General features: G+C 36.4%; 1 protein-coding gene across 2 annotated transcripts in view; it reads right to left on the bottom strand.

Moving 5' to 3' along the window:
• SLC9A3 (solute carrier family 9 member A3) overlaps positions 1–23966 on the bottom strand; it is a 53155-nt gene that overhangs the window by 13426 nt on the left and 15763 nt on the right. For both annotated transcript variants that reach the window (XM_010398573.1, XM_010398572.1), the window contains exons 2-8: positions 13806–14108; positions 8934–9094; positions 6816–6894; positions 5867–6044; positions 4807–5027; positions 2692–2894; positions 1795–1884 (exon numbers count right to left, since the gene is read on the bottom strand). In XM_010398573.1, the coding sequence (XP_010396875.1) occupies positions 1795–1884; positions 2692–2894; positions 4807–5027; positions 5867–6044; positions 6816–6894; positions 8934–9094; positions 13806–14108 (1235 nt within the window). The remainder of the gene's footprint in view (positions 1–1794; positions 1885–2691; positions 2895–4806; positions 5028–5866; positions 6045–6815; positions 6895–8933; positions 9095–13805; positions 14109–23966) is intronic.

Genomic DNA, 23966 nt, shown 5'->3' with positions numbered 1-23966 from the left:
AAAAAAGCATAATTAGAAAATAGCTCAATTTATTTCAAGTTAGACCAGGTAACTATGCAGAATAATTTTATGGCTGTTAAAAAAATTTTTTTCCCATTTACAGAAGTACCAGCTACTATAAGCTTTTCTTCAAAGGTCCTGAACTTTCTAACCAGTTCTTTATAAATTCACTAAGTCTTGAACTACAAGTGTCTCAAGGAGAAGGTACTATAAACTTCCATTTTAACATTCAATTTTAAAACTTTTTAGGGACTCATTTTACCATCCATTTCTGCCCTATGAAGCACATCTGCCACTATTAGTGTAGGTGATTATTTCAGTTGAACAATTTCCCCAGTGATTCTTTTTAGATGTTTCAGGAGTTCATACTCCCCTCAGAGTAAAAGTAGGCACCATTCTTTTAATAACCAGGGCAAAATTTCATACTGAGTATATTAGATGGCTGATCGAAATCTGGAAGCTTATAATTCTTGATTCAAACCAAGGCAACTGCAGGTACAGTTTGGCCTTTTTCTGTGGATGGTTATTAACATTTCACTCTGAATGATTACTGCAGAATATACAGATGCTAGGTTTGGAACAACTTGGCTGATATTTGGCGCTGGTGATGCCTTATATCTAGTCCTGTGTCCAGTTCTGGGCCCCTCACTTCAGAAAGGACATTGAGGCGCTGGAGCATGTCCAGAAAAGGGCAATGAAGCTGGCAAAGGGTCTGGGACACAAGTCCTGTGAGGAGCAGCTGGGGGAGCTGAGGTTGTTAAGCCTGAAGAAAAGGAGGCTCAGGGGAGACCTTATCACTCTCTATGACTACCTGGAAGGAGTAAAGTGGGGGTCACTCTCATCTGCCATGTCTCAAGTGAAAGGAAAAGAAGAAATGACCCTCAGTTGTGCCAGGGGAGGTTCAGATTAGATAATCATAAAAAAAGTTTTCACTGAAAGAGTGGTAGGCTCTGGAATAAGCTGCCCAGGGAGGTGGTGGAGTCACTGTCTCTGGAAGTCAAGAGCTGTCTGGATGTGGCACTTGGGGATAGGGTTTAGGGCTGACTATGGTGGTGCTGGATTGATGGTTGGACTAGATGTTCTTAAAGGTCTCTTCCAACCTTGATGACTCCGTAATGTCATATAGTCTTCCATCCTTTAACCTATATTTATATTGAAAATTTATGTGTTCTTTTACTGAATGAAAACTTTATAATGTGGTGTGAAAGTGAATTAGAAGAGACTTTGTTTCAAAATATTCTAAAAGGCTAAAGAAATCCAGGGACACACAACATTCACACTGAATTAAAACTGTTGTCATTAATCTGCAATTTCATTTTATAATTATTCTGTACTGGGCAACGAACTATCTTTCTTGATATCTATCTATCGAACTATCTATCTTTCTTGAAAGCAGGCTACAAAACCTGCTTTCATACCTTTTCCAAAAATTAACAGTTTTTAAGAAGGAAAAAATAAGTTTACTTGGACATGCTTTGCCCTAGCATTCATCAATCATTCTCTTCTTTTAGATGAAGAGAAAGAAGCATATTCCATTTGTGCTCTTCCCCAGGACTCCCAGCCCCATTGAATTCTCAAGTAAAAGACCAGATCTTTCATATGAATACCCTCTCACAGGACTCAAACCAAACAGCAACTTAACAATAACTTTTGAAATGTTTGAAGGATTTTGCTCTTGAAATTTGATAGCCCGCTCCCATCCAAAAAAATACATTTTCACTAACATTTTTGTTTTCTCTTAAGGTGCTCTAAAAATCCAAAAGATATCATGGGGTTTTTTTTAAAATATCTTACTCTGCCATGAAGTTTCTCATTCAGTTTTGGTTCTCTGTGTTCAGTTTTCTTCACTTTCAGCCACTGTACCAAAGGTTTGATAGTCAGTCCCTAAGGATTGAAACATGACAATAAATACTTGGAAGTTTTCTTAGACTTTCCTTCAGCCAGTGAAACAGAAATAAAGCATATTTGTGTGTTATATGGTGGTTCTCATACTTTCTCAGTTGATTTTTATTCCTTCTAGAAAATAAAATAATGCAGTACCCTCAGCTTCTGTTACAAAGGTTTGAAAAGACAACAGTGGAAAAATATATAATCTATAGGAAAAATAAGGTAGTGGAAGAGTAGAAGTATTTCCTATGCCATTGAATGGGGTATTTTCCCCACGTTTCAGGAGTTTGTGAACACAATTAAGCTTCCTGTAACACATTTCAGAAAAAATTGCAAGCTGGTGTCTATTGACATATTTTCATATAAATTACTGGTTTTCATCCAGAAAATGCTATTTTGTTTGGATGTTAAATACTTTCTTGTCCCACTGCTTACTGCTATATTTTAAAACAAGGACTGAGGCTCAGGTAGATCGGCTTAATGACTGTATCTGCCCATTAAAAGCACTGTTCCCTATAGTTATTCACATGAGGTGAAGGATGTTTAATCAGATATTAACTTGGCACTATTAATACCAAGCAGCTAAGACTGAACAATTTTTAGCACAGAGGAAATTGTGTTTTGCCCCATGTGGTCCCATATGAAAACATAAAATAGGATCTTTGTTACTAAAATTACAAATTCAATTATGCTTTCGGTTCAGTGAATCAATATGCAACCTTCAGCTGAGAACTGCTTTAAGCATTCAGTACTTTTGGGGGACTCCTTCTCCTTGAAAAAAGCGTGCTTAAGAAGTTAAGTTACCTGGAAAATAACAGTAAAAAACACAACAATAATAGTTGTGCTGACGAACAGGTTTCTCTCTTTCACTTTGTCCTTATCCAGAAGTGCAACAAGAGCAAAAGCAACGGCTCCACGTAGTCCACCATAAGACATCACCACCTGGTCTATTATCTCCAACTGGACAGTTCTGTAGCGGTTAAGAATCCACGTCTGTATAATGACACCTGTAACAAGCAAATGTCAGCATGTCTAGAAATAACCTTATGGAACGTCAATATCCCGACTGTGTGTAACAGAAATGGTGCCACCAGACTGCCTTTATGCCAATCTACAGCATCTACTTCCCCCTCTCAATCACTATGTTGCCCACTTTGTGCCTTCTCATTACATCGAGCCAAAGGAATTAGGTGAAGCTGCTTCTGTGAGCCAGCAGCTTTTCTGAGAGTGATGCCCTCCGGCACAGGCACTCCAGGGAAAGTTCTGCCATGTGCTGACCTTCAAAATTCGTCGAGAAAGAATAGATTTTCCAGCACTGTAACCAGTGATATGCACAGGGTCAGTTAACAGAAACAGGTTGAAACAGCACTGATTTTGGGAGTTTGTGTGGTACCCTTTGCAAATCAATGAAAATGACATTTAAGTCATTGACTTATGAAAGGTTGTCTAGTTATGTCACTGTCTTCAGACCTACAGGTGAGATGCTGTCTGCTGCAGGAGATCTAAAGCTCTAGCTGTCTCAATGTATCCCAGAACTCCCAGCATAGAGAGGGAAAACAGCTTCACCACTCCTGCAACTGGCACAGCATGTGTGTGCCACTGCAGCAGGCCAGGGCTGTTAACCAGTACAAAACAGATACTTCTCTTTTTAGAGAATTTCAAACTTGTGCCAAGAGAAGAGTGTCTTGTCACTGTAAGAACGGCCTCCTCTGGAGTGGACCTTGGAAATGCCACCAATCTGACTCCTCCAAGGTATGAGAGCTGCAATTATGTAAGGCCCAATATCATCAGGTATTAAGTAATTTGTCAATTTCTAAGATCAGTTACTTTAGTGGGTGCTTACTGTTATTGCTGAATATTTACTATTTACTTGATCACGTCTATTACAGGATTATTAACCACTCATTCCAAAAAAAAAAAAGTGTCAAAGACAAGACATGGAAAACTCTTTTAAACACCTCAGGCACATTAGCAGTTACTGAGAGGCAGCTAAATGAACAATCCTTGCAGACTGTTTAGAAAAGGAGGACAAGGAGCTAGGCACTTCATTCAGCTCAGGAGCTTCTAGACAGAATAAGAACACAGAATCTAGGAAAACTGCCAGCTAGATAGGTGCGTGACCTGTTATTTGAATATAAGTAGAGACAAACAGACAAATAGACTAGTTTAACTTACTCCCAGGTGTATGTACATACACCAAATTGCCATATGTGTTACTCTCTACAAGTACTTCATTCTACACCTTTTTTGTGATTTTAGCAAAACTACATCAGAATTATGTAGCTGGGCAAATCACAGTTGGTATTTTGAAATGTTTGCAAACTTATATAAACCCTATGAATTGGCAATAGGTGATCCCTACCTTCCACAGACTTATTTACTCAGATTTTCATCAGTCCCTGAGAATTATTTCTTAAGCCAGAGAACCTGCAGTGTAATTATGTATGGTCTGATATCATTGTGTGTCTAAAACCTCGAGTCAACCATAACATTAGCTTAAGACAATCTCTTTAGTGCCAAATTGAAAGAGCTGAAGGAAAGATATGGCTGACAGGAGTCACATCTTTTGTTAGGCTGCAAGTTAAAGAACAAAGTCCATTTTACTGGGAGATTTTGCCAATACCATTTGCTGGGTCAACAAAGGTTAGCCACTGAATGATCCATGTTAACTGCTGGGCTACTCATAACTTCACACATCATCAAAAATTAAATCCTGCTATGTTTTCAGCATATGATGGAACTTACTGTAGAGCTTACTCCACTACTCTAACCCAAACCCAGCAATAAATTCAACAAAAACAAATAGAATGTTTTAAAAGAAGCAAACCTAGAACTCCAAATATTTTTGTGGGGAGAGGGCTTAAGAATATGTGATTGCAACAGCAGTACAATGAAAGAACAGGAAGTTCACCCCCTTACCAATAACTCTATATACTGAGATGAAGACCAGAGTCAACAGAATAAAAGCTGTATTCCAAGTCCAGATAGCTGGATCCACAGCTGAAATACCCAGGAACATGAAGATAATAGTTTCTGCTCCACTGGCCATCATTTTCATGGTATATCTTACAGTTGTTGAAGACTGTTCAGATATGTTAGCCTTGACATATTTCTGACAGCAAATGCCACAGAAGGTTATCCTAGAAAAAGAAGCAATTGTTCCGAAAATATCTGTTGCAGCATTAAATATTATTTCCATCTGTCTGTCACAAAGGGATAAAACCCCACCATTAATTCCTAAGAAAAGATACACTCAGGAGCACTTATGGAGTCTACCCTAGGTAAAAAGCATATCTCGAACATACATGCTGATATGACCTCAAGAGGCCTGAAGACAGCATTTCATTAGAACATAACAGACTTTAATTCTCTTCAGATTACCATACTGCTTTCAATGCAAAGTTTTAAATCTCGTTTCCATTAGACATTATCTTAAACTAATGATCTGTTTGCAGAAAGATTTTCAGACCTTGAATACAAACATCTACAAACATGACAAGCAAAACTGAGAAGAAAGGTGTACCAGGAATTGATGGATACTAAGAGAAAAAAGACCACAGAGGTACTCAAGGCAAAACAGGCAACATTTAGGCAAACCTTAATGGCCAGCCAAGACTGAGCGAGAGAACAGACAATAGTGACATTCACATGGTGCCTTAGAAAAATATTGCTTTAGTTACAAATTATAGGGAGAGTTGTCAGTAGAAATGGACAACTGCTAAGTTTGAAGTATTATTAGTAACAGAGAGGAAAGAATCATGTTGCACAGCAGATACTGGAAAACTTGCATTCCTTTTCAAGGCTGAATGACAGTATTTGCACACTATAGTGCAGTGTGGACATAGTATTATCCACCATAAACTTAATGAGTGTCGTATTCTATAGTGGTTCCCATATAAGTTAGGTTTTCCTTTCAATGTTTTTAAAAACTATATTCCCTTCTCATCCCCTTCATAGGCAGTAATAAAAGGAGACTTACGCTAAGATAGCAGAAAGAGAAAGCATCTCTGCTGTGAGGTAGGACAGGTACGAAATGATGAACACAAATCCAGGTTCAATGATCCTCACGTGTTTGGTAAAACGACTGACCAATGAGAGCAGGAATGCAAAGAAAATGCCAACCAGTGTCCCACCGAGGCTCACCACAAAGAATGACACTGAAAAATAAAACACCTAACACAGCTTAAACTGTAGAAATATAATGGTTTGAACTAGTTCTCTTCCAGAGAGAGAACAGCAAATAGCCAGTAAATCAGAGAGAATTTTGGAGGACATGTCAAAATTCATTTCTAGGCTCAAGGCTTTTGAACACTTGGTATGTGAATGTATCATTCTTTAGAAAAATAAGGCTACTTCTGTTAAGCCTCACCATTTTACTTTTATTCAAACCCCACTACATTTCTGTGTACTGTTTTTTTCCATGTGCTGTAAACAAATGTTTTTACAAAAAGCATATTGTAGAATATGACAAAGTCACTATTAAAACATTTATTCATAAGATAATTTAGTTTCATGTAATGCTTGGAATGGGAAATAGTGACTAAAGTTTTAGGCAGAATTTCTTGATAGTTACTGGCAAACATTACTTGATGGTTTTCAGTGATAAGGAGTGAGAACGCCCGTATGCAATCTCGACTTTCCTGGAATGCAGGGAGAGCACAGGCTGAAACTAAGGAAATGCTATTAAATACAAGGAAACGATATTTTGAGTTTTCTCAGAAGAAAAGAGATGTGATTACGTTTCCCAAATACTCAGGAATATTTACTTATTTTCTTAAGACATTTGTCTGTGCCATACAAGTGTGTGAATATGAGTAATAATGGAAAGGGCTGAAAAATAACAGTTGCCAATAGCATAATAATAATATTTTGTTTAAAATACTGCATATATACATAAATTGTGTGATACAGAATTCACTTCTACGCACCTATGCCTTTGAGACATTCAATCCCCGTCACATTCGGTGCGCCTATTGCAACAAAAGATTCAAACACGTTGTACAGCACCTGGAAGGAAAAGTAGACTAATTTAATAATTGCTCCTGAACTGAGCCAATTAAAATAATCTCCTTAGGGGCCTCAACATTATGAAGTCTGAAACTGTGTTTGACTGAGGGAAATTCTGTCTGGAGGGAGAAGATTTTGCGGATTTTATATTTTCTCAAAATAAAAGAAATGTGGTGGCCAAAGAAGAAACAAAAATTTAGAAAAAGACAAACAAACACCTCACAACATTACCTTTCTTACTTCAGTATGTTCCCTATGTATAGGAAGCATTGTCACATATAGATGTGTTTTCTAAAGCACTTCTCGCTGTAAAATACAGGTCTTTGAAAGATTCATTTAATCACATGTATAAGATAAATAAGATACTTAATAAGACAATAATAAGATGATAATAATAAGATACTGAATTGAAATATGTTGAACATATATAAGTTGAACATAAAAGAGAATATAATAATTGTGCTAAAACTTTTAAAATAACTGACTAACAGTAACAGAGCTGAAAGTAAAGAATTCACCTTATCCATACCTGTGCCTAAGGAGGTTTATATATACATAAATTGTGTGATACAGAGCATCATTTTTGGCACATGCCAATTTAATCTGCTCTTATTTCCTCCAGTGGTGGAGAAGAACTTTACTATGGCTTTCTCAGCTTTCCTTGTTGCAGGTAAACTTGATAATTCTTATTGTATTCACCCAGTCACAGTATACAGGTTACTTTTTTTCTGTAACAGTAGTCTTTTACATATTTATGTTTAAAGAATGCTATACCATCCACTTTTTCTGTCTTCAAGTCTTTCCTTTCTCAAGGTAGTAACTCCACTGTTTCAAATTTCCTCAGAGGCTGAGCTTTCTAATTCTGGATCATACTTGCTCTTCTGTTTTTTCTTCAATGAACAATCAAACTTTCTTTTATTTGTAGACTGTTTGTGTTCATTTCACAGTAAAAAAAACTCCTTTCCTTCTGAAAGCCAGGGATGTTGATACTTGAGTTCACCAGAGGTTTATTTTAATATTTGTTTCTGGCAATACCCCAAAAGTATTAATGATACTGATATCCAAGGGCAATTAGGTTTCTCTGGAAGCCATACAGTCATTTTCAAACTCATGTGAACAGTTAGGCTGCTGCTAGTGACTTTGCAGTGCCTTGCTTCCTTGGCTACAAAAAGTTACGTCACTGAGCCTAATGAACATTTCTTACCCTCCCTTGCAGACAGGCAGAAGCAGGAAGAGGAAATGATGCAAAAGTGAACTGAAGCTGCACAGAACTTGGTTGCATAGCATCTTTCTGCCTTAGGATTTCCTGGTCCCTGACCACTAGCACGGCACTACAAAACTATTGACTGTTTTATTCTGGGAAAAAAAAATTGTGTGAAAAGAAAAGTTGTTTCAATCGAAATAAAAATATCAGTAGAAATCTAGGATTCTTTTAAGTCTATTAAAGGCTTTCTCAATTAAAAAAATGTTTGCAAAAAAAAAAAAGCAGCAAACCAGAAACTTTCTAAAATGTCACACAATTTTTTTTCAAATTGGCTCTTTGTTATATATCTGCTTGATAAACATCTGATCAAAGTAAAACTGAGGGAGCAGGCATAAACACTTTGAAGAGTATTCTCTCTCTCTCACTGGCTGAGGTATGCATATAAATTACGGGCATAACATAAATAAAGAGTATGTGCATTAAAAAATAAGAGCAAAAGAAGGCTTAAAATCCCTGGAACTAATTTCATTGAGTCATGAAAGCCCTACTTAAACACCAAAGGCAAATACAATATGCACCCCTGAAACTTCATTTGAAGTGTCCAACCCAGGACTGTGTGTTTTGTGTCACTTACCAGCTCCAAATAGCTTTCATGCTCCAGCATCTAATCTTCCCAATACAGTGTTTGTAAGCAAGACAGAAAACACCATGACTACTCTAAAATAGCCCATGAGTAGATACACTCAGAGAGTAAAGTGTTTCTTTAAAGGGGAAAATGCACTTCAGAAGAAATCCCCTACAGTTTGGGTGACTTTGGGATATATAATTTACTTACCACAGTTACAGCATCATTCAGAAGTGATTCTCCAAAAACAATGATGAACAGAACTTCATTGACATGGACTTCTTCAAACACTGCCAGAACAGCTACAGGATCCACAGCAGCAATTAAGCTGCCAAAGAGGAGGAAGTCCAGCAGCCCAGAGTTCAGTTTACCTTCAAAACCAAAGCAAACAAATTATAAGCAGAATCATCTCTGTATTATCAATAGTAATGACAGACTGGGATATTAGAGATAATGCCAAATACTGGAAAATAAAGATGTCGAGGTATCAACTGGAAAGTGTGTTACAATGACTACTTTAAAACATTCTGCACTGAGTCATGTTGTATCCTACAAATTTTGTTGGATTCAGCATTGGCCCATGTGGATCAAAGTTGTTTCTGGGAGCAGGACCAGTACTGGCCTGTTCTTGTGGCAAGACAGTTCCAGATTTAAACTGGCTTTCTATTTGTGTGTGGTATGGTTTGTCTAAGTTGACTAAATTATCCCAGGATAACGGAGAACTCACAAGATATTAAGAGGACCCTACCAGGACTTCTGCAGTAAATGTTCCAAAATATTTCGTATCACAGGTCAAATTTGAGTTTTGGTCACTAAGAACTGCTACAGCAGTGTTTAACTGAACTCAGTGCAGCTGAACACCAATTGCGGCCTCCTTACTCACTGATAGATGTGGTTAAGCCACTTGTTCCCAAATTAGGATTCATGAGGCTGTTAAAATTGTCTGCAAGTGGACCATAAAAATAGATGAAGGACCAAAATGTACCTTAACATATTTGTGTTGTAGCCCCTTAGGAATTTTGGCAATGATTTCAAAAGTTTTTAAACTACAAAACTCTGGTGACAGTGTAACCCAGTATTTTTTTTTAACCTTCTTTTAGTTATTAAGGTTATTTTGTTCAGTTATGCAAACAGACCAAGACAAACATTCACTGTCATTTTAAAAGTATCAGAAAAGGCAGACCCACAAAAAATGCTTTGCTCAACTTCCTAAATACCTTGCAAAATCTATCCTCTTCATGAAATCAAGAGTGGTAACCCAGTCATTTTTTCTGGGGAAAAGATTACTGATCAGTAAAATTCCCATTCTGTTTGTTAATGGATGGAGGAGGAAACAAGGTTCATTAAGAAGTGATGGTGCCAAAAATTATATGAGGAAGAGCAAAGAACAGGTTGAGAATTCATTCATTAAAACACAATGCAGAGCCCCATGCCTAGAATTATCAGGCATGATTTCTACAGGTAAAGAAGAAAGTCATCTAATTAAATGGTTTGGAAGCATGAGTCAGACAATGACAGTCCATAGCTCTAGCCACAAGATCAATAGTGCCTGTAAGGTACTTCCAGAACAATATGGCCACTCCTCTAGAAAGAACTCTGGAATATAATTTTCCAAATTCAAAATGTGCTTAGAATGTAATTGAAACAAAAACCAGATTCCAAATATTTTTTATACAAAATGGCACAGGCTTATTTACTCAAGAAAAGGATACTTATATGGGTAGTCAGAGAGATGAGTGGACAACACCCTGTTATATGTGACAAAGCCCAGTAATCTGGTGGAGCTGCAGATATATATATTCTCTTAGCTGCTATATGCCAATCAGAATATCAACAAGGATTTCTATATAGTTTGCAGGGATCTTGGTACAGCCCTGAAAACAGAAATTCATAGTTTGCACAGACATATAACTACCTTATTTTTTCAAGAATATAAATAGTCTTGTTCACACTTGGACATATTGGGCTGTGAACAAGGACTCAGACTATCTGTTTTAGCATGAGTGTGGGGTTGAGGCAGTGACCTTAAGTCTGTGCCAAGAATTGTGAGAGCAGCCTTGAACCTAAATCTAAGCAACGGTTCCACCAAATGTTGTCCTTCTCAGGCAGGCCTAAGGAAGGAACAAGCCCAATGACAGTAACTATCAGATATCAGGGTATAATAGAACACAAGGTTTGAAAATAAATTGGCTCACTGAGATTGCTTATCTTTTATGTGTTAGCAATTATAATCATTGGTACATTCTTTGAAGATTTGCAAAGCTAGTACGTAAGTATTTATGGGGAGATTAGGACACATCTATAATTCCTACAAAGCTGTCAAGACGCCTGGAGTTTCTAAATCAGACTTTCATTTAGACTAGTAACAGAAGTTATTTTCGATTGGTACCATGGCTTCTTCCAGCTCATCAGTGACACCTGGTCAAGATAAGCTCACTGGGCCCAGTTTAAGACTTTTAGACACACTGAGCATATTGCAGCTGTGACCTAGATTGTACAGGAAAACCTGTTCTAAGCATTAGTCACAACCACAATACTGTATGTGTTAGTTCTCCAGCAGACAGTGAACAGTTCACTGCAATCAGCCTGGAAGATCTAGTATTACATAATTCTTCCTATTCTGTGGAAGCAGACTGATATGGTTGATGCTTAAACAGTTAATGTGCTAATATTTTTATTTCACTTCTAAGGAAGGATTTCTTCATCATTATCACTTTCTCCATTTTCCTTCTGCAAATTATAATATCTGCAATGGTCTTGAATGCCAACAAAGAGCTGCTTTTAACTTTATTTATGTAGGAAAGCTATGCAATCCAGTTTGGATTATGCACTCTTATTCTGATGGACAATACTACAGGCCCATCAAATGGTGAAGCTAGAAATCATTTGGTATTAGCTCATCTTAGTCTGTAGTGGATTTACATTTCTACATTTTAATGGCATTACTTTTAGCATTATTCACTTCAGTTGTAGAACAAGTGGAATAGAAACAAAAATATGCCGTAGAACTTCAACCAGAAGGTACAATGAACTCTTCTAGAAACTGAGTATATCAGCATTCTCCTATCTTCAGCAAGTAACAACGGCAAGGTTTTTCTCAAAATGTGGTGGTTAGATCTTGTTGACCTCTTGGAGGTCAACACAACTGATTTAGTGGATTAGTAAGTCTGTGTCATGTAGATATTTTAGACTCCTGCTCAGCTTTGCTGGAGAATGACATAGTTTGAATCAGGGACAGCCTTGTCTGGCCTTTTTCACAGCTGAAACTAGAACTGTAGTAGGTCTTCATGGCAAAGACAGGTCCCCACAGTATACCAATAATGCACTTTCTAAACATTCGAGTTCTCCAGACATGCCAGTTTATTGTTTGCCTTTATTAACATCCCCATATTTCTCTTGTAGAGCTTTAGCTGTGACCTGTGGTAGGGGATGATTCTCCTGTGTAGCTGTAAGCTCAGAGGTCTAGTATACACTGTCACTAAAAATTTGCATACTGATGAAGCAGAAAATGTAACCATCAAATCCAGCTTTTGCAGTTAGTCAAGAGTTGTTTACAGATTGAGAAGAGAAGAATAATTTAGGTGATTTTTTCACCTAAAATAATTTTTTTTTTTAAACAGTCAACTTTTCCACTTCACATGTTGTAATGCGTGAATGAATCCTTTCACTTAAATGACTTATAGCAACATATTTTTTAAAGTAATTATTATACATTTTATTTCCCAGAACAGGATTTTCAAAAAATATTTTTGGTCATATTTTTTAAATTGTTCCAAGCATCTTGGATATTTAAATAAAGAAATCCTTTTCCAATCTGCAGTAGCAATATCCCTGTCATATATATTCTTCCTGAAAACCTTATTTTAATTATAAATGTGATATTGTGGATGAAATATATTGTTTAAAGCACAGTAAACCTCTTATCTACCTATAAAAGTCAAGGGTGTTTGCATATGAGCTGTCACCTTTGTGTCTTCTAAAGAAAATGTTGTTGCTTCTAAAATAAGAATTATAATAAGGTAAATATCTAAAATGTATCTATCGTAGTTGTCTATATTACAAACATCTGCAATTGCATAACATGAGTCTTAAATGAAAGTCTGTAGAGATTAAATACCGCTGTTCTGTGCCTCTTCCAGCAGCCCTGTGCCCTTATATCACAGTGTAATTAAGACAGAGTGTGTCTTAGAGTCATAGAATGGTTTGTGCTGGAGGGGACCTCTTACACCCTCCAGTTCCACTACCTGGGACACCTTCCACTAGATCAGGTTGCTCAGAGCCCCATCCAACATGGCCTTGAACACTTCCAGGGATGGGGTATCCACGGCTTCTCTGGGAAAAGCACAAGCAATTGGAAACCCTCACTTTTTGGATTTGTGGCATAGGAAGTTGTGCGTCACCCTCCCTTTCAAGCCCATTTGGACTGCTCCCTTTAAAATGGCTTCTTTTTTTCTTTTTTTTTTAAGTAAGACATCTGCTACTTTGTTCTGTAAAACTTCTAAATCTTCAGTTAAAATTTCCAGACTAAGAAGATGCAAAAGAGATGTGTAGATGGGTCATGCATATATACCCGCCCAGTAGCCACTTAATACTAAATAACACTTATTATAAAATAACAATTACATTAAATAACATTAAATACATTAACAACGCTATATTAAATACTAAATAACAATAAAAATTAAATAATAATAAATATAACACATAATACTAAAGCTGACTTCAGGAAGACAGTTTCATTTCACGGTAACTTTTAAGGTTTCTATCACAGCAGAAAGAATTCAGCCCTTCAGTGTGTATTTTTGTCCGAATGTCCATTAGCAGTAGGAATCCTGAGCTTTATCCTGAGAGTGTACGCACGTGTTTAGAGCAGGACAATATAAGAGACATGGATTCAAGTAGCTTTTTTGCTTTCCTTAGGTAAGATTTTTCAGGTCATTCTTAAATTTGACAAAGGTATTACAAACTGCTCCCATTAAAATTGAATTTTTCTGGTGGAAAGAGTTGTTAAATTGTAACTTACACCCATCTAACAGCATATACAGTGGCATTCATAACTGTGCCTTCATAGATCAAACTTACCCATTACTCCTGTCAGATAGACACCATAGAGAGATAAACCGGTTGTAGCAGCATTCCAGACTGTCCCAATGACAGCATACAAAAGGATGGAGCCAAGATTTCCAAAGAACAACCTATTTGGCATAAAATATCCAGCATCCAAAACAATGGGGGGCAGCAAATAGAAGAAAAATACGGTTGGTGTCAGGGAGAAGGAGGCAATGTGATCTGCTGCCCATACAATGCCACCGAGGAAAAGACCGAGGACAATCAGCAGAGCACTTTCTGGAACCACCCGAGTGACTTTGTGGGACAAGTGGAAAACTGCAAGGAAACAGGAAAATAGTTAATCAGAAATGAAATGGAGAAACAATTTGAGCAACAACTGTTGTTAATTGGCAGTTTTGACTCCACACAAACTTTTTGCTCTCATTGTGATCAGACCACAGTCTGATGCATGGGATACAGACACTTATAGAATAATAAAAAAAGGTCAATCTTCAGATTTTATCCAGCATGTTTTAAATTACATGAAGCCAATATTCCATGACATTTATATCCTTCCTTGGATTATCTTCTCTTAACAAGATCTGTTTAGGAAAAGGTGGTGTTCTGTGCAAAGCACTAAGTGCAAGACTGAAAAGAAATGGGGAAAGTCCTGGAAATGTATAGCATTATGGTTTATTTCGGTATCTAAAAATACACATCCAGCCTCCTAATAATTGTCTTTAAAAATAATCAGTTTACTAACAGGCTTATTGGAAAATGTGAGAAGGATGCTGAAAGAAGAGCTAGTTTCAAGACAACAAATTTATGAAGAATATTCTGATAATGTAGCCTGCAGCAGGAACAGAATGAAGCTTATATCATGGGAGATCCCTTTTGAGCCTTTCCTTCAAAAAATCCCTAATAAGGATTTCTCGCAATTCAGAGGCTTTCTGAAGGAATGGAGGCTTTAGTGGTTCTTTCAAATATGTGTTTGTGGAGAATGGTTCTGCAACAGGCTGCTTTCTTTTGTATAAGGTACCATAAAATTTGTATGTTACAATAGTCTGTAAAATCTGTTATTAAAGACAAACTATATATGGCATCTATGATAGCAAAACATGTAATGGTATGGTGTGGTCAAACTATTAAACTAGCCAATAATTAGAAGGAGGGAAAATTACTGAGTGCCATGAGCGAATCTAAAGAGACAGAGAGATGGCACAACCAGACAGAAAAAACAGAGTGACAGAAACACAACTAAGACTGCAAATACGTGTGGCAACCTATATTTATAGTGCATTTGTTAGGTATCAGATAAAAGAAAATAAAAAAACAGAGAGAAGAACAGAGAGAAGTCAAGTCTACAAAGAAAGGTGGAACAAAAAATAGGAGGAAGAGGTGAAGTGTTTGATAATAAGTAAGCATGGGTAGTTTAACTGACTTTCTTGGGATTTCTGTGAGCTTGTCCTTCAGTTTATCTTAAGTAATGATGTGTCCCAGATGGCCTGAACCCTGGTACTTTGTGAAACTGACCCAATACTTGTGCCTTTACTTGCACAGCTTTGTGTTGAAAATGTGAGTTTCACTTCAGGAAGAAAATTTTAGTAAAAGCCACCAAGTTTCTCCTGGTTTGAACATCAGCTGTGTTGAAGCTGTTACAATGCCAACACAATTTAGCTCAAAACTAGCTTGGACAAGAACTGATGGGTTCATTAAGAATTCCAGACTCTTAAGCCATAGTGGAAGAATATTTCCTATGACCATGCAGAGATCTTAGACCCGGTTAGTTTACTGAAAGACCATTGTTTTTCTTCCCATCCAAGTATTTGTCCTAGTCAAACATTTACTAGTTACCTTTTAGAGTGTTTTAAGGGCCACACTCCTGAACTGTCAGCTTTTGCCTTGGCTGCATCTACATAGGCAATGTTAGAAGCCCCATCCATCATTACAGCAGCCCCACAATAATGTGGTTCCTTAAGCTACAGAACCTTCATGGTCTCATCAGAATAGAAAACATGAAAGGAAAAGTGACCATAGCCTCTATGCCAATAATGAGCATGAATGTAGGCATTCCTGAGAGTTTGCAGACAAGGCTTGAAAACATGTTAGAACACAGCTAAAAAGTAGGATTAATACAAAAGCAATCAGACATGAAAACAAACTGCATTCAGTGAAGCAGACTAAACCACAGCAGTTTTCTATGTCATCTGTGTCATGTAATCAAGAGATGAATAACACTTTACAAAAACAAACACTCTGGGTTTTCTCAGTTAGTTTCCTCTCTTTGTTATAAAATCCCTTGGGCTTGCGTTAAAAGAGAAGAAGAGAGAGGAAATTAAATTAAGATAAATAAACTAGCTACTATTCCATGTGCACAAATTGTGGCATTTAGCTTCTCAAAAGTCTTTCCTACTAGTCATTCTTGATTCCTTGAATTTCCAGTCAGTGAATTATCAACTAATTTATCACCTCACAGAGAAGGGATTATCTCTTTATCCCTAAAAATGAATGTTGCTGAGCTAGTCTTACCAACCAAAGTCTGTTTTTCCTACTCTTATGTTAGCAGATAAGCCATGCCTACAAGAAGTTAAAGTTAAAAATTTAAAATAAACCTGTGAAGACTTTTCAGAACTAGCCATTTGGAAAAAAAACAATGTCCAGCTAAAAATTAATATTCTGTAGAATTCTCCCCTTTACAATCATAACCAGTTTTGAATGCTGGGAAATCAATCTGATTTTGGTTATAACATTGTCTCCTCTTAAAAGTCTCATTCTCCCAGTGAATCAGTTCTGTTTTATCTGTCTCTGTCCCCTTTAACTCCAACCCACTGATTATCTGTACCAGATTTTAATACTATCAGCAATAAATTCTTCTACTCTGTTAAAGGATGCAGGCCATGGACAGGAAAGTTATTGCATAAATGGGCTCTAGAGAAGCCTCTTTTCATTTTTATATTTGGCCCAAGCAAAATCTGAAAACCAGACTGTATTTGTTTTAAGATTACTGCCTAGCTAACTCTTCAGGCAGATAGAAAGCCATATGATTAACAGAAACATGTCTATAAACATAGACATATGCAAAAGGAAAATAACACAACTGATGAAGTTCAATAAAACAGCTTCGGACAGAGATGAAATTGGAACTTAGATTAATGTTTGAGTTCATATTTGCCCCTACACTGACTGAATTTTTTTTTTTTCTGGCTATGTGTATAAAATATATTTAATCAAGATTGAACATTATGAGTAGTTATTATATTTGTAGAAATTGATATAGATTAATGCCAAATTCACTCCTTAATGTTTATTTTTACAATTCATTATTCTGAAGTAATGTCCCCCATACATTATGACTGTATTACAAATTCACATAATGATAGCACTTCCACTTGACAAAGTTCACCTTTACTTGTCTAAAAGAGATCCAAAAACTGTTCTACAAAATGAATTGTGCCCCCCATGACAAAGTAGAATTGGAAGCTTTAATCACATCTAAATGTCTAGCATGACTAGGTGTTTCACCTGACTGAGGAGCAAAATACAATCCAGCAAGGTTTGTAAACTCCTAATGGATAAGAAGTTTAGTTTGATTCTGATGTGAAAGAAATTTCATCTATCAGGAAGGATAGCATGAAGTGCTGCTCAGATAAACTACTCTGTGATGGACCCAGAGATGAAATTGTCTACTTTCACTGCTGTTAATAAGGAAAAGTACATTAATATATTTTAAAGAAGAGACAGAAAGAGTAAAGGAAGAATACCTGCAGACATTTCATGGCATAAAAGAAGTAACTGTGCACAGGGCGATTTTGTGATCTGTAAATTTTATCAACATTATTTATCAAATTATTATTTAACATTTTAACATTTAACATTTGGAATTCATCTACCTAAGTCTAGAAATAGTATTAGAGAAAAAGTTAAACATACGCCTCCCTTCCAGTACATGCTACACCTGGTTTGAAAGTGGGTCGCACTGGCTACCAGGTAAACTGGGTTTAAATTCAAGCTGAGCATCACTGAATTAGAAGGTTTCTACAAAATTAAGAAGCAGTTGCACAGTATAAACATCCTGTGATTTTTTTCAGATGCTTCCTTTGAGATCCAGGAAAAGGGACTGTGGCATTTAATCCATCTGATGAGAACGACAAAACAAATTAGCAACTATGATGTGGTGGCTGGAAGCACTTTCTTTTGACTCAAAGAATGAAAGATACTTTAAGAAGTTGGGGTTTATGGCCTTTTAAAAATGCAGTAACTTAGATTAAATCTTTTAGTGGAATTTACAGCATTCAGTGAATTATTTCTTGCTTTCCAAGACCATCATGACTGCTTTGGAAGATGTGATTCAACAGAATATGTTTTTTCTCAGATATTCAAAGAAATGAAGACAGAAAGACTGGTTAAAAGAAAGAAAAAATTAATTTAAAAGTAATAAAGAAGACATACTGGACAATTAATTTTCAAGTTATATTTGTAGACACCTAAAAAAATTTTCCAAAGTAGGGTTTCCACTTTTTTTTTCAAATTCTCTCTAACAAAACCTACTTTTAATCAATACTGATTTTTTCTTATCAAAGGAAACATTTTAATACCTTAGGTCTAGATTTTTTTGCATTACTTCCAGCTGAAATGAACAATGCAAGATAGATTTACCACCTTTGAAAATACAGCACTGCAAAAACAAAAATCTGAAACTACCTATTTAAAATACTGCTAACTTTCAGGATTTATGCAGTTATTTCAACACTATTTCAAATGAATAATTACATTTCCATTAACTTTGATAGTGTAAAATCCAGTCTCTGAAAACACTGAAATTATTTTTGCAGCTGTTCACTGTTCCAGTCAATCACAAAACCTACTGCACATGCACAGTACACAACATGTCACCCAGAGAAATCAAGAATCGACCTATAGTAACAATAATAATTCTCTGCTGGATTTTTTTCCATGTATCTTTGGATAAAATCCAAGGACTCATAAAATAATTTAGAAAATTAAAAGATGATGAGCCTTATCATTTCCATAGTTTCTGTGAAAACATAGATATGAATCTGCAAACATTTCTAAGCTCCTCCTATCAGGGTTAGTGGCATTTGTGAGGTCTCCCATATGCATTTCTACTAGTGGTTCAAATATGCACTGACATTATCTTATTAGTCTATTTTCCAGTTTTGGCTTTTTATTTTCACTTATAAAGTTGAAGTTAGCATACTTCATCAAGCCATGGATTTCTAATTGGCGCTCCAAGACTTGATTCCCTGTAACTGGTGAAAACTCTTGCCATTGACCAAAGTGAGAGCAAAACACTGTATGCTCTTTTGTGCTTCTTTACTTTTCAGAGGTGCAAATAATAGTATCTTATCTCCAAGGCAGCACACAATCAGGCTTTTTTAATAGCACAACAAAGAAACTTCTTAAGAGAAGGCATAATAAATTACACAGAAGAATATTCTGCCCAAAGGGAACTCTTTCCTCTAAATATCTTCCAGTAGTTGGACATTGACTGGCAAGCTTGAAATTTTTGTATCTTATCTCCCTGTTCATGTTCTCCTTAGCATTATAAAGGAATTCAATTAAAAAACTGTTTAGTTCTACCCTGTCTGCAATATTTTCAGTGGTGACTTCTGCAAATACATGTTATTATTAAAAAAAAAAAAAAAAAAAAATTCCAATAGCATACCCGGGAAAACATCTGCTTTATCTTGCTTGTATAATAGCTCAAAGTATAGTCAAATACCAGTTTGTGGCCTAAATTGTATCAACTGTAGCTGGTCAGTAATGTAGTTCAAAAGACACTGGAAAGTCCTGATCCATTGCTATCATGTTGGTCTACCTGACTAAGACATGGCCAAACCCTCTAAAATATAATACAGAGCATGCATTTTCAAGAAAGGATCATTTTGCTTCTCCCATGGCTAAAAGGCAATGGATCCCTGGCCACCCTCTTGCTCCACAGCCCCACACTTCAGTTGCAGCCGGGTAGTCAGTCACAGCTCAGACTAAATAGCTGCATCTGCCACACCAGGAAAGAAGCAGCAGTGCTGCAGAAATGCATATGACCTACACAAGCCCCTGCAAGAGATTGCAGCATTCATAGTGTGTGGAACTTTGTGTAGAGATAGAGACAATGTTGTATTTTCTATTATTTTTCCCCTGTTTGGTTGTTGGGTTTTTTTATCTGCAAACTCCTTGAAAAGACTAATGTAGATTAGATTCGATTGTTTGGAGATTTTTTTTCCCATTAAGCTGTGTAAGTAGCAGCCCTGACATCTAAAAAGCAGCTGAGCAGTCACTGTTTTAAATCACTTCTCACTCTTGGTTTACCAAGAGTCTCATATAATCACTGAGCTTAATTGGCTTCCTCTGGTGTGTGCCATGGTCCTCTCATGATACTGTCATTCCCAGTATCAGTCCCAGTCTGGCATCACCTAGTCCAGACTAACATTGAATTTTTCTTATAAAAAGGACAATACAAAATCCTTAGCAAACTTCCCCATTGCAACATTTTAGAAAATTGCTTAACAATAATGACCATTAGTGTTTCCCTTTTTAATCATGCTGGGGTTTTTTATAAGTTGTTCTCTTCGACTCTACAGTCACCTTATCTTCTGTTTATTGGGCAAATTTATTTATACTTCTACCACTTTAATTTCAAATTTCTTCAGAAGCTTTGCTGATAAGTCTAATCTCTACTTACTCCACTCTTTACTAAGATAAGGTTTTTGATGTAATTTCCTGTTTAAAGAAGTTTTACTTGTTTATAATTCTCTTTTAATATGGCTCCCTTTACTTCTCAACAGTTATGCCCACCTACTAGTTCCCTGATAAACTTCCTGCACATGCTATACTTGATTTCTTTATACTCTTAGGTCTTTCATTTTCTGCTCTATCCTTGTAATTTTTATTATTTTCACAGATGCACCAGTTTTGCATCCTTGTGCATTGACCTTGGTTGTACTGGATCTCTTTGTTAAGATCTCTTTCATGACTTAACTTCCTGAGTTTCCTACTTAAGCAAACACAGCATTTCTTGCCTGCATAGCTGTAGGCACACCTTTCAACCAATTACAGCTGCTTATGTAGCCTGCACAGAATATCTAGGAATTCTCATCAAGAACCATAAGTACTAGAAGGGCTATTTTGTTGTGTATCCAGACCTTCATTATCACACCATCACTTTAATGATCCTCATTTCAGAGGATTATTGCTCCAGTTAAGTCTATGTGAAGGAATGTCACCAGCCCTCATCACAGTTAGAGACTTCATTCTGATTTCTAACCTGAACTTTTTCACAGCTATTTTATATCCAATTTCCTTTGTGAGAGTGATATCAATTTTCTTAAATGGCTAGTTTGCCCTAATATTAATTCCTTCATGTCCTGTTATATAAGCAGAGAGGAAAACATACCGTCTTTTTATTGCTTGTCTCTGTTTTTTAAAGTAAACTGCTTCTTTTCAGTCTTCAGCTCTGTCTATTTCAATCTGAGTTCACCTTTGTGGACTCAGAGCCATCAGAAATATAGACCGCATTCTGCATGAGTCATAGTAGAAGCGGGTCCAACAGCATTAATCATTTCCTATCACGATCTATAGTTCAGCTACGTCCCGGATTCATTATCACACTGGTGACTCACAGTCACCCCGTATTCACTTTGCACAGATGTACCTCTCTTCCCCTTCCCATTCTCATGTCCATTCATGTCATGGCCTCTGAGTGAAACTGCCCTTGGTATTACTGTATTACATCCCTTCCCCTAGTCCTCAAGGTTATATATTTTTCCTTGTACAATAGCCAGACCTACATGAATACTGGTAATGGCTGCAGAAACGTGTCATTAGAAATCTTCAGTAGGATGGCCCACCTCTTTGTGCAGTGATAAATCAAAAAAGAGCAAAACCAAAAGCCCTGCATAACACCAGTCCAAAAACTAAACCCTAGTGACTTCCTGTGACTGAAAAATAATCTTCTTATAGTTTCATACTTATAGTTTCATTTTTATATCATCTTTTCCTTATCCACACAGAAACTGTTTTACCCTGTCTTATTTGCAGATGAGTTTAGGCTTAAATCAAAGAAAAAAATCTTCCATTGTGTTCTATGAGTGGTTCAGTTGAAGCAAGGATTCCAAACGTTAGGGAGCTGCATTTCTAGTCTGTCCAGGAAGTGTTTGGGCAGACTCATCAGAACTGAAGCTGATCATTATTACCTATATTTGCCTTTCTAATCTTTATCAACAAAGTGCGTTCAGTTCTTTTTTTCCTGGTCAGGGGACTGATACCATATTCTATAGTCCTTTGGATTCTGTTCTGTGGACCTTGCAACAACAGAACTAGTGTTGTGAATTGATGTTTCCCTTTTGAATTGTTTATATACAATGGGCAAAAATCTCTTTAGAGAGAGAGATTTTAAGAATTTCTTCCATCAGTAATCCTTAGACAAACATGAAATTATTTTATTAATCAGTACCTTATGCTTTTACCCAAAATTTGAGAGATTTATTGAAAAAAACATGGAGTTATTTTATATCTGAAGAAACTCAGATATATAATATACATATATTGTACAACAAGAGGTAAAAGCCACTTTTGATATTGGATCTTGGTACTGCCTTAAAATATACTACAATAGCATTACTATTAATATTATTTATACTTAATCTTGGACGCATTTTTCCCAAGCAAGGCACGAAAGTCCTTCATATGGAAGGACTGGTTTGAGTTTGGTTTAATCCAGCTCAAGAAAGCTTTCTTTATTTGTCACATATGTGATGGTCACCATTTACAAAGCATACAGCATTGTAATGAGCTCATTAAGGAGGAGATTTTAGGTAGCTGTTCTCTGTAGGTGAACAATTAACAAAATATGTTAGCAATTAAAAATGTAATCAACACACAGGTCAAGGTTCCCAGCTGATAGGTCATAACATAATAAGATAGCCCCAAGTCAAATTCAAAGAAGTGTGTGAGTAAGCAACTATTACCTCTATAAGCACTTAGAACATAATGAAGTTTAAACAGTCAGGCACAGTTTATCATAATTATGCCAAATAGTTCTTTTTTGAAGGAGCAGTCCCACTGCAGTGCAAGTGTGGTAGCATTTGGCCCTTATGGAACTGAACGGCACTGAAAGAAAAATGGGAACAGTCAAAAATAATATTTCAAAATGAGAGCAAAGTACACATTAGAAACACCTTGAAGTATAGTAGAGGATATAAAACAGGACAGTAAAAGAATCATAAAACTGCTTCACTTGCTATGTAAAGGTATTAAAATTAAGTTGCAATATATTGCAACTGCTCCAGCTTAACAACTGTCTTCAGAGATTCACTGAAATTTATTAACAGATAGGAAAAGCATTTTTTTATTTTTAAAATACCAAACTATTTTCCAGTAACATGGGTTAAATAAAGAAATGCCAAGAACTGAGTTTCACACTATGAGTTTTAGAACTTTTTTCCTTTCAACCTCCATTTTAATATGATAAATTAATTGTAACAAAGACACCCCCATGGGAATGTTTTGGCATTTGCTCATACAGATAAAAAACTGCAAGGAAATGGGTTACTAGTAACATATGGAAGCAGTCATTCTGTTGTATGATAAATTGTGTAAGGAATTACCAAAGCCTGAATAAAAAAACAGAACCAGTTCTCCCTGGTTGAGGTCTACTGTACATGAAGAAATAGAAGATAAGGAAGAAGTAATTTAATGAGTACCAATCATAGGCTGAAACTCTGAAAATGTCCTTACATGATAGGGACTTTCTCTTCTTCCCCTGTACTGCTTCCAACAGGGCATAGTAAGGATTGTTGCTGTTAGGAAGGGCATAAGGGACATAATTAAACCCTAAGGGCTACAGCAAATAGCTATGTAGGCTGCTACAAGTCATGGGGTAGGAAAGTACTTTTTTTCAAGCACTGGCAGACTGGCTTGCTTCCTGCCCCTTACATTCCACCCTGGTAAGATTTTAATTAATACAACTGGAATAGCATGGAATTACAGTGGAAGTATTCCTGATTACAGCAGTAAATTAAATAAGCATTAGGGTATTCAAATTCACTAGTGATGCCCACAAACAAAAAAAAAACCCCAACCATACAAACACACATTTGTCAAGTAGCTCTTGCTTAAAACTGAAAATTAACTTAAGTTGAGAGAATTAACAAAATATGCCAGGCTAGTTTCCAT

The sequence above is a fragment of the Corvus cornix genome, chromosome 2 (assembly GCF_000738735.6).
Source record: "Corvus cornix cornix isolate S_Up_H32 chromosome 2, ASM73873v5, whole genome shotgun sequence".
NCBI classification, from domain to species: domain Eukaryota; kingdom Metazoa; phylum Chordata; class Aves; order Passeriformes; family Corvidae; genus Corvus; species Corvus cornix.
Note: the sequence above shows the minus strand (reverse complement) of the source record. Positions and strands in the feature narration are given on the sequence as shown.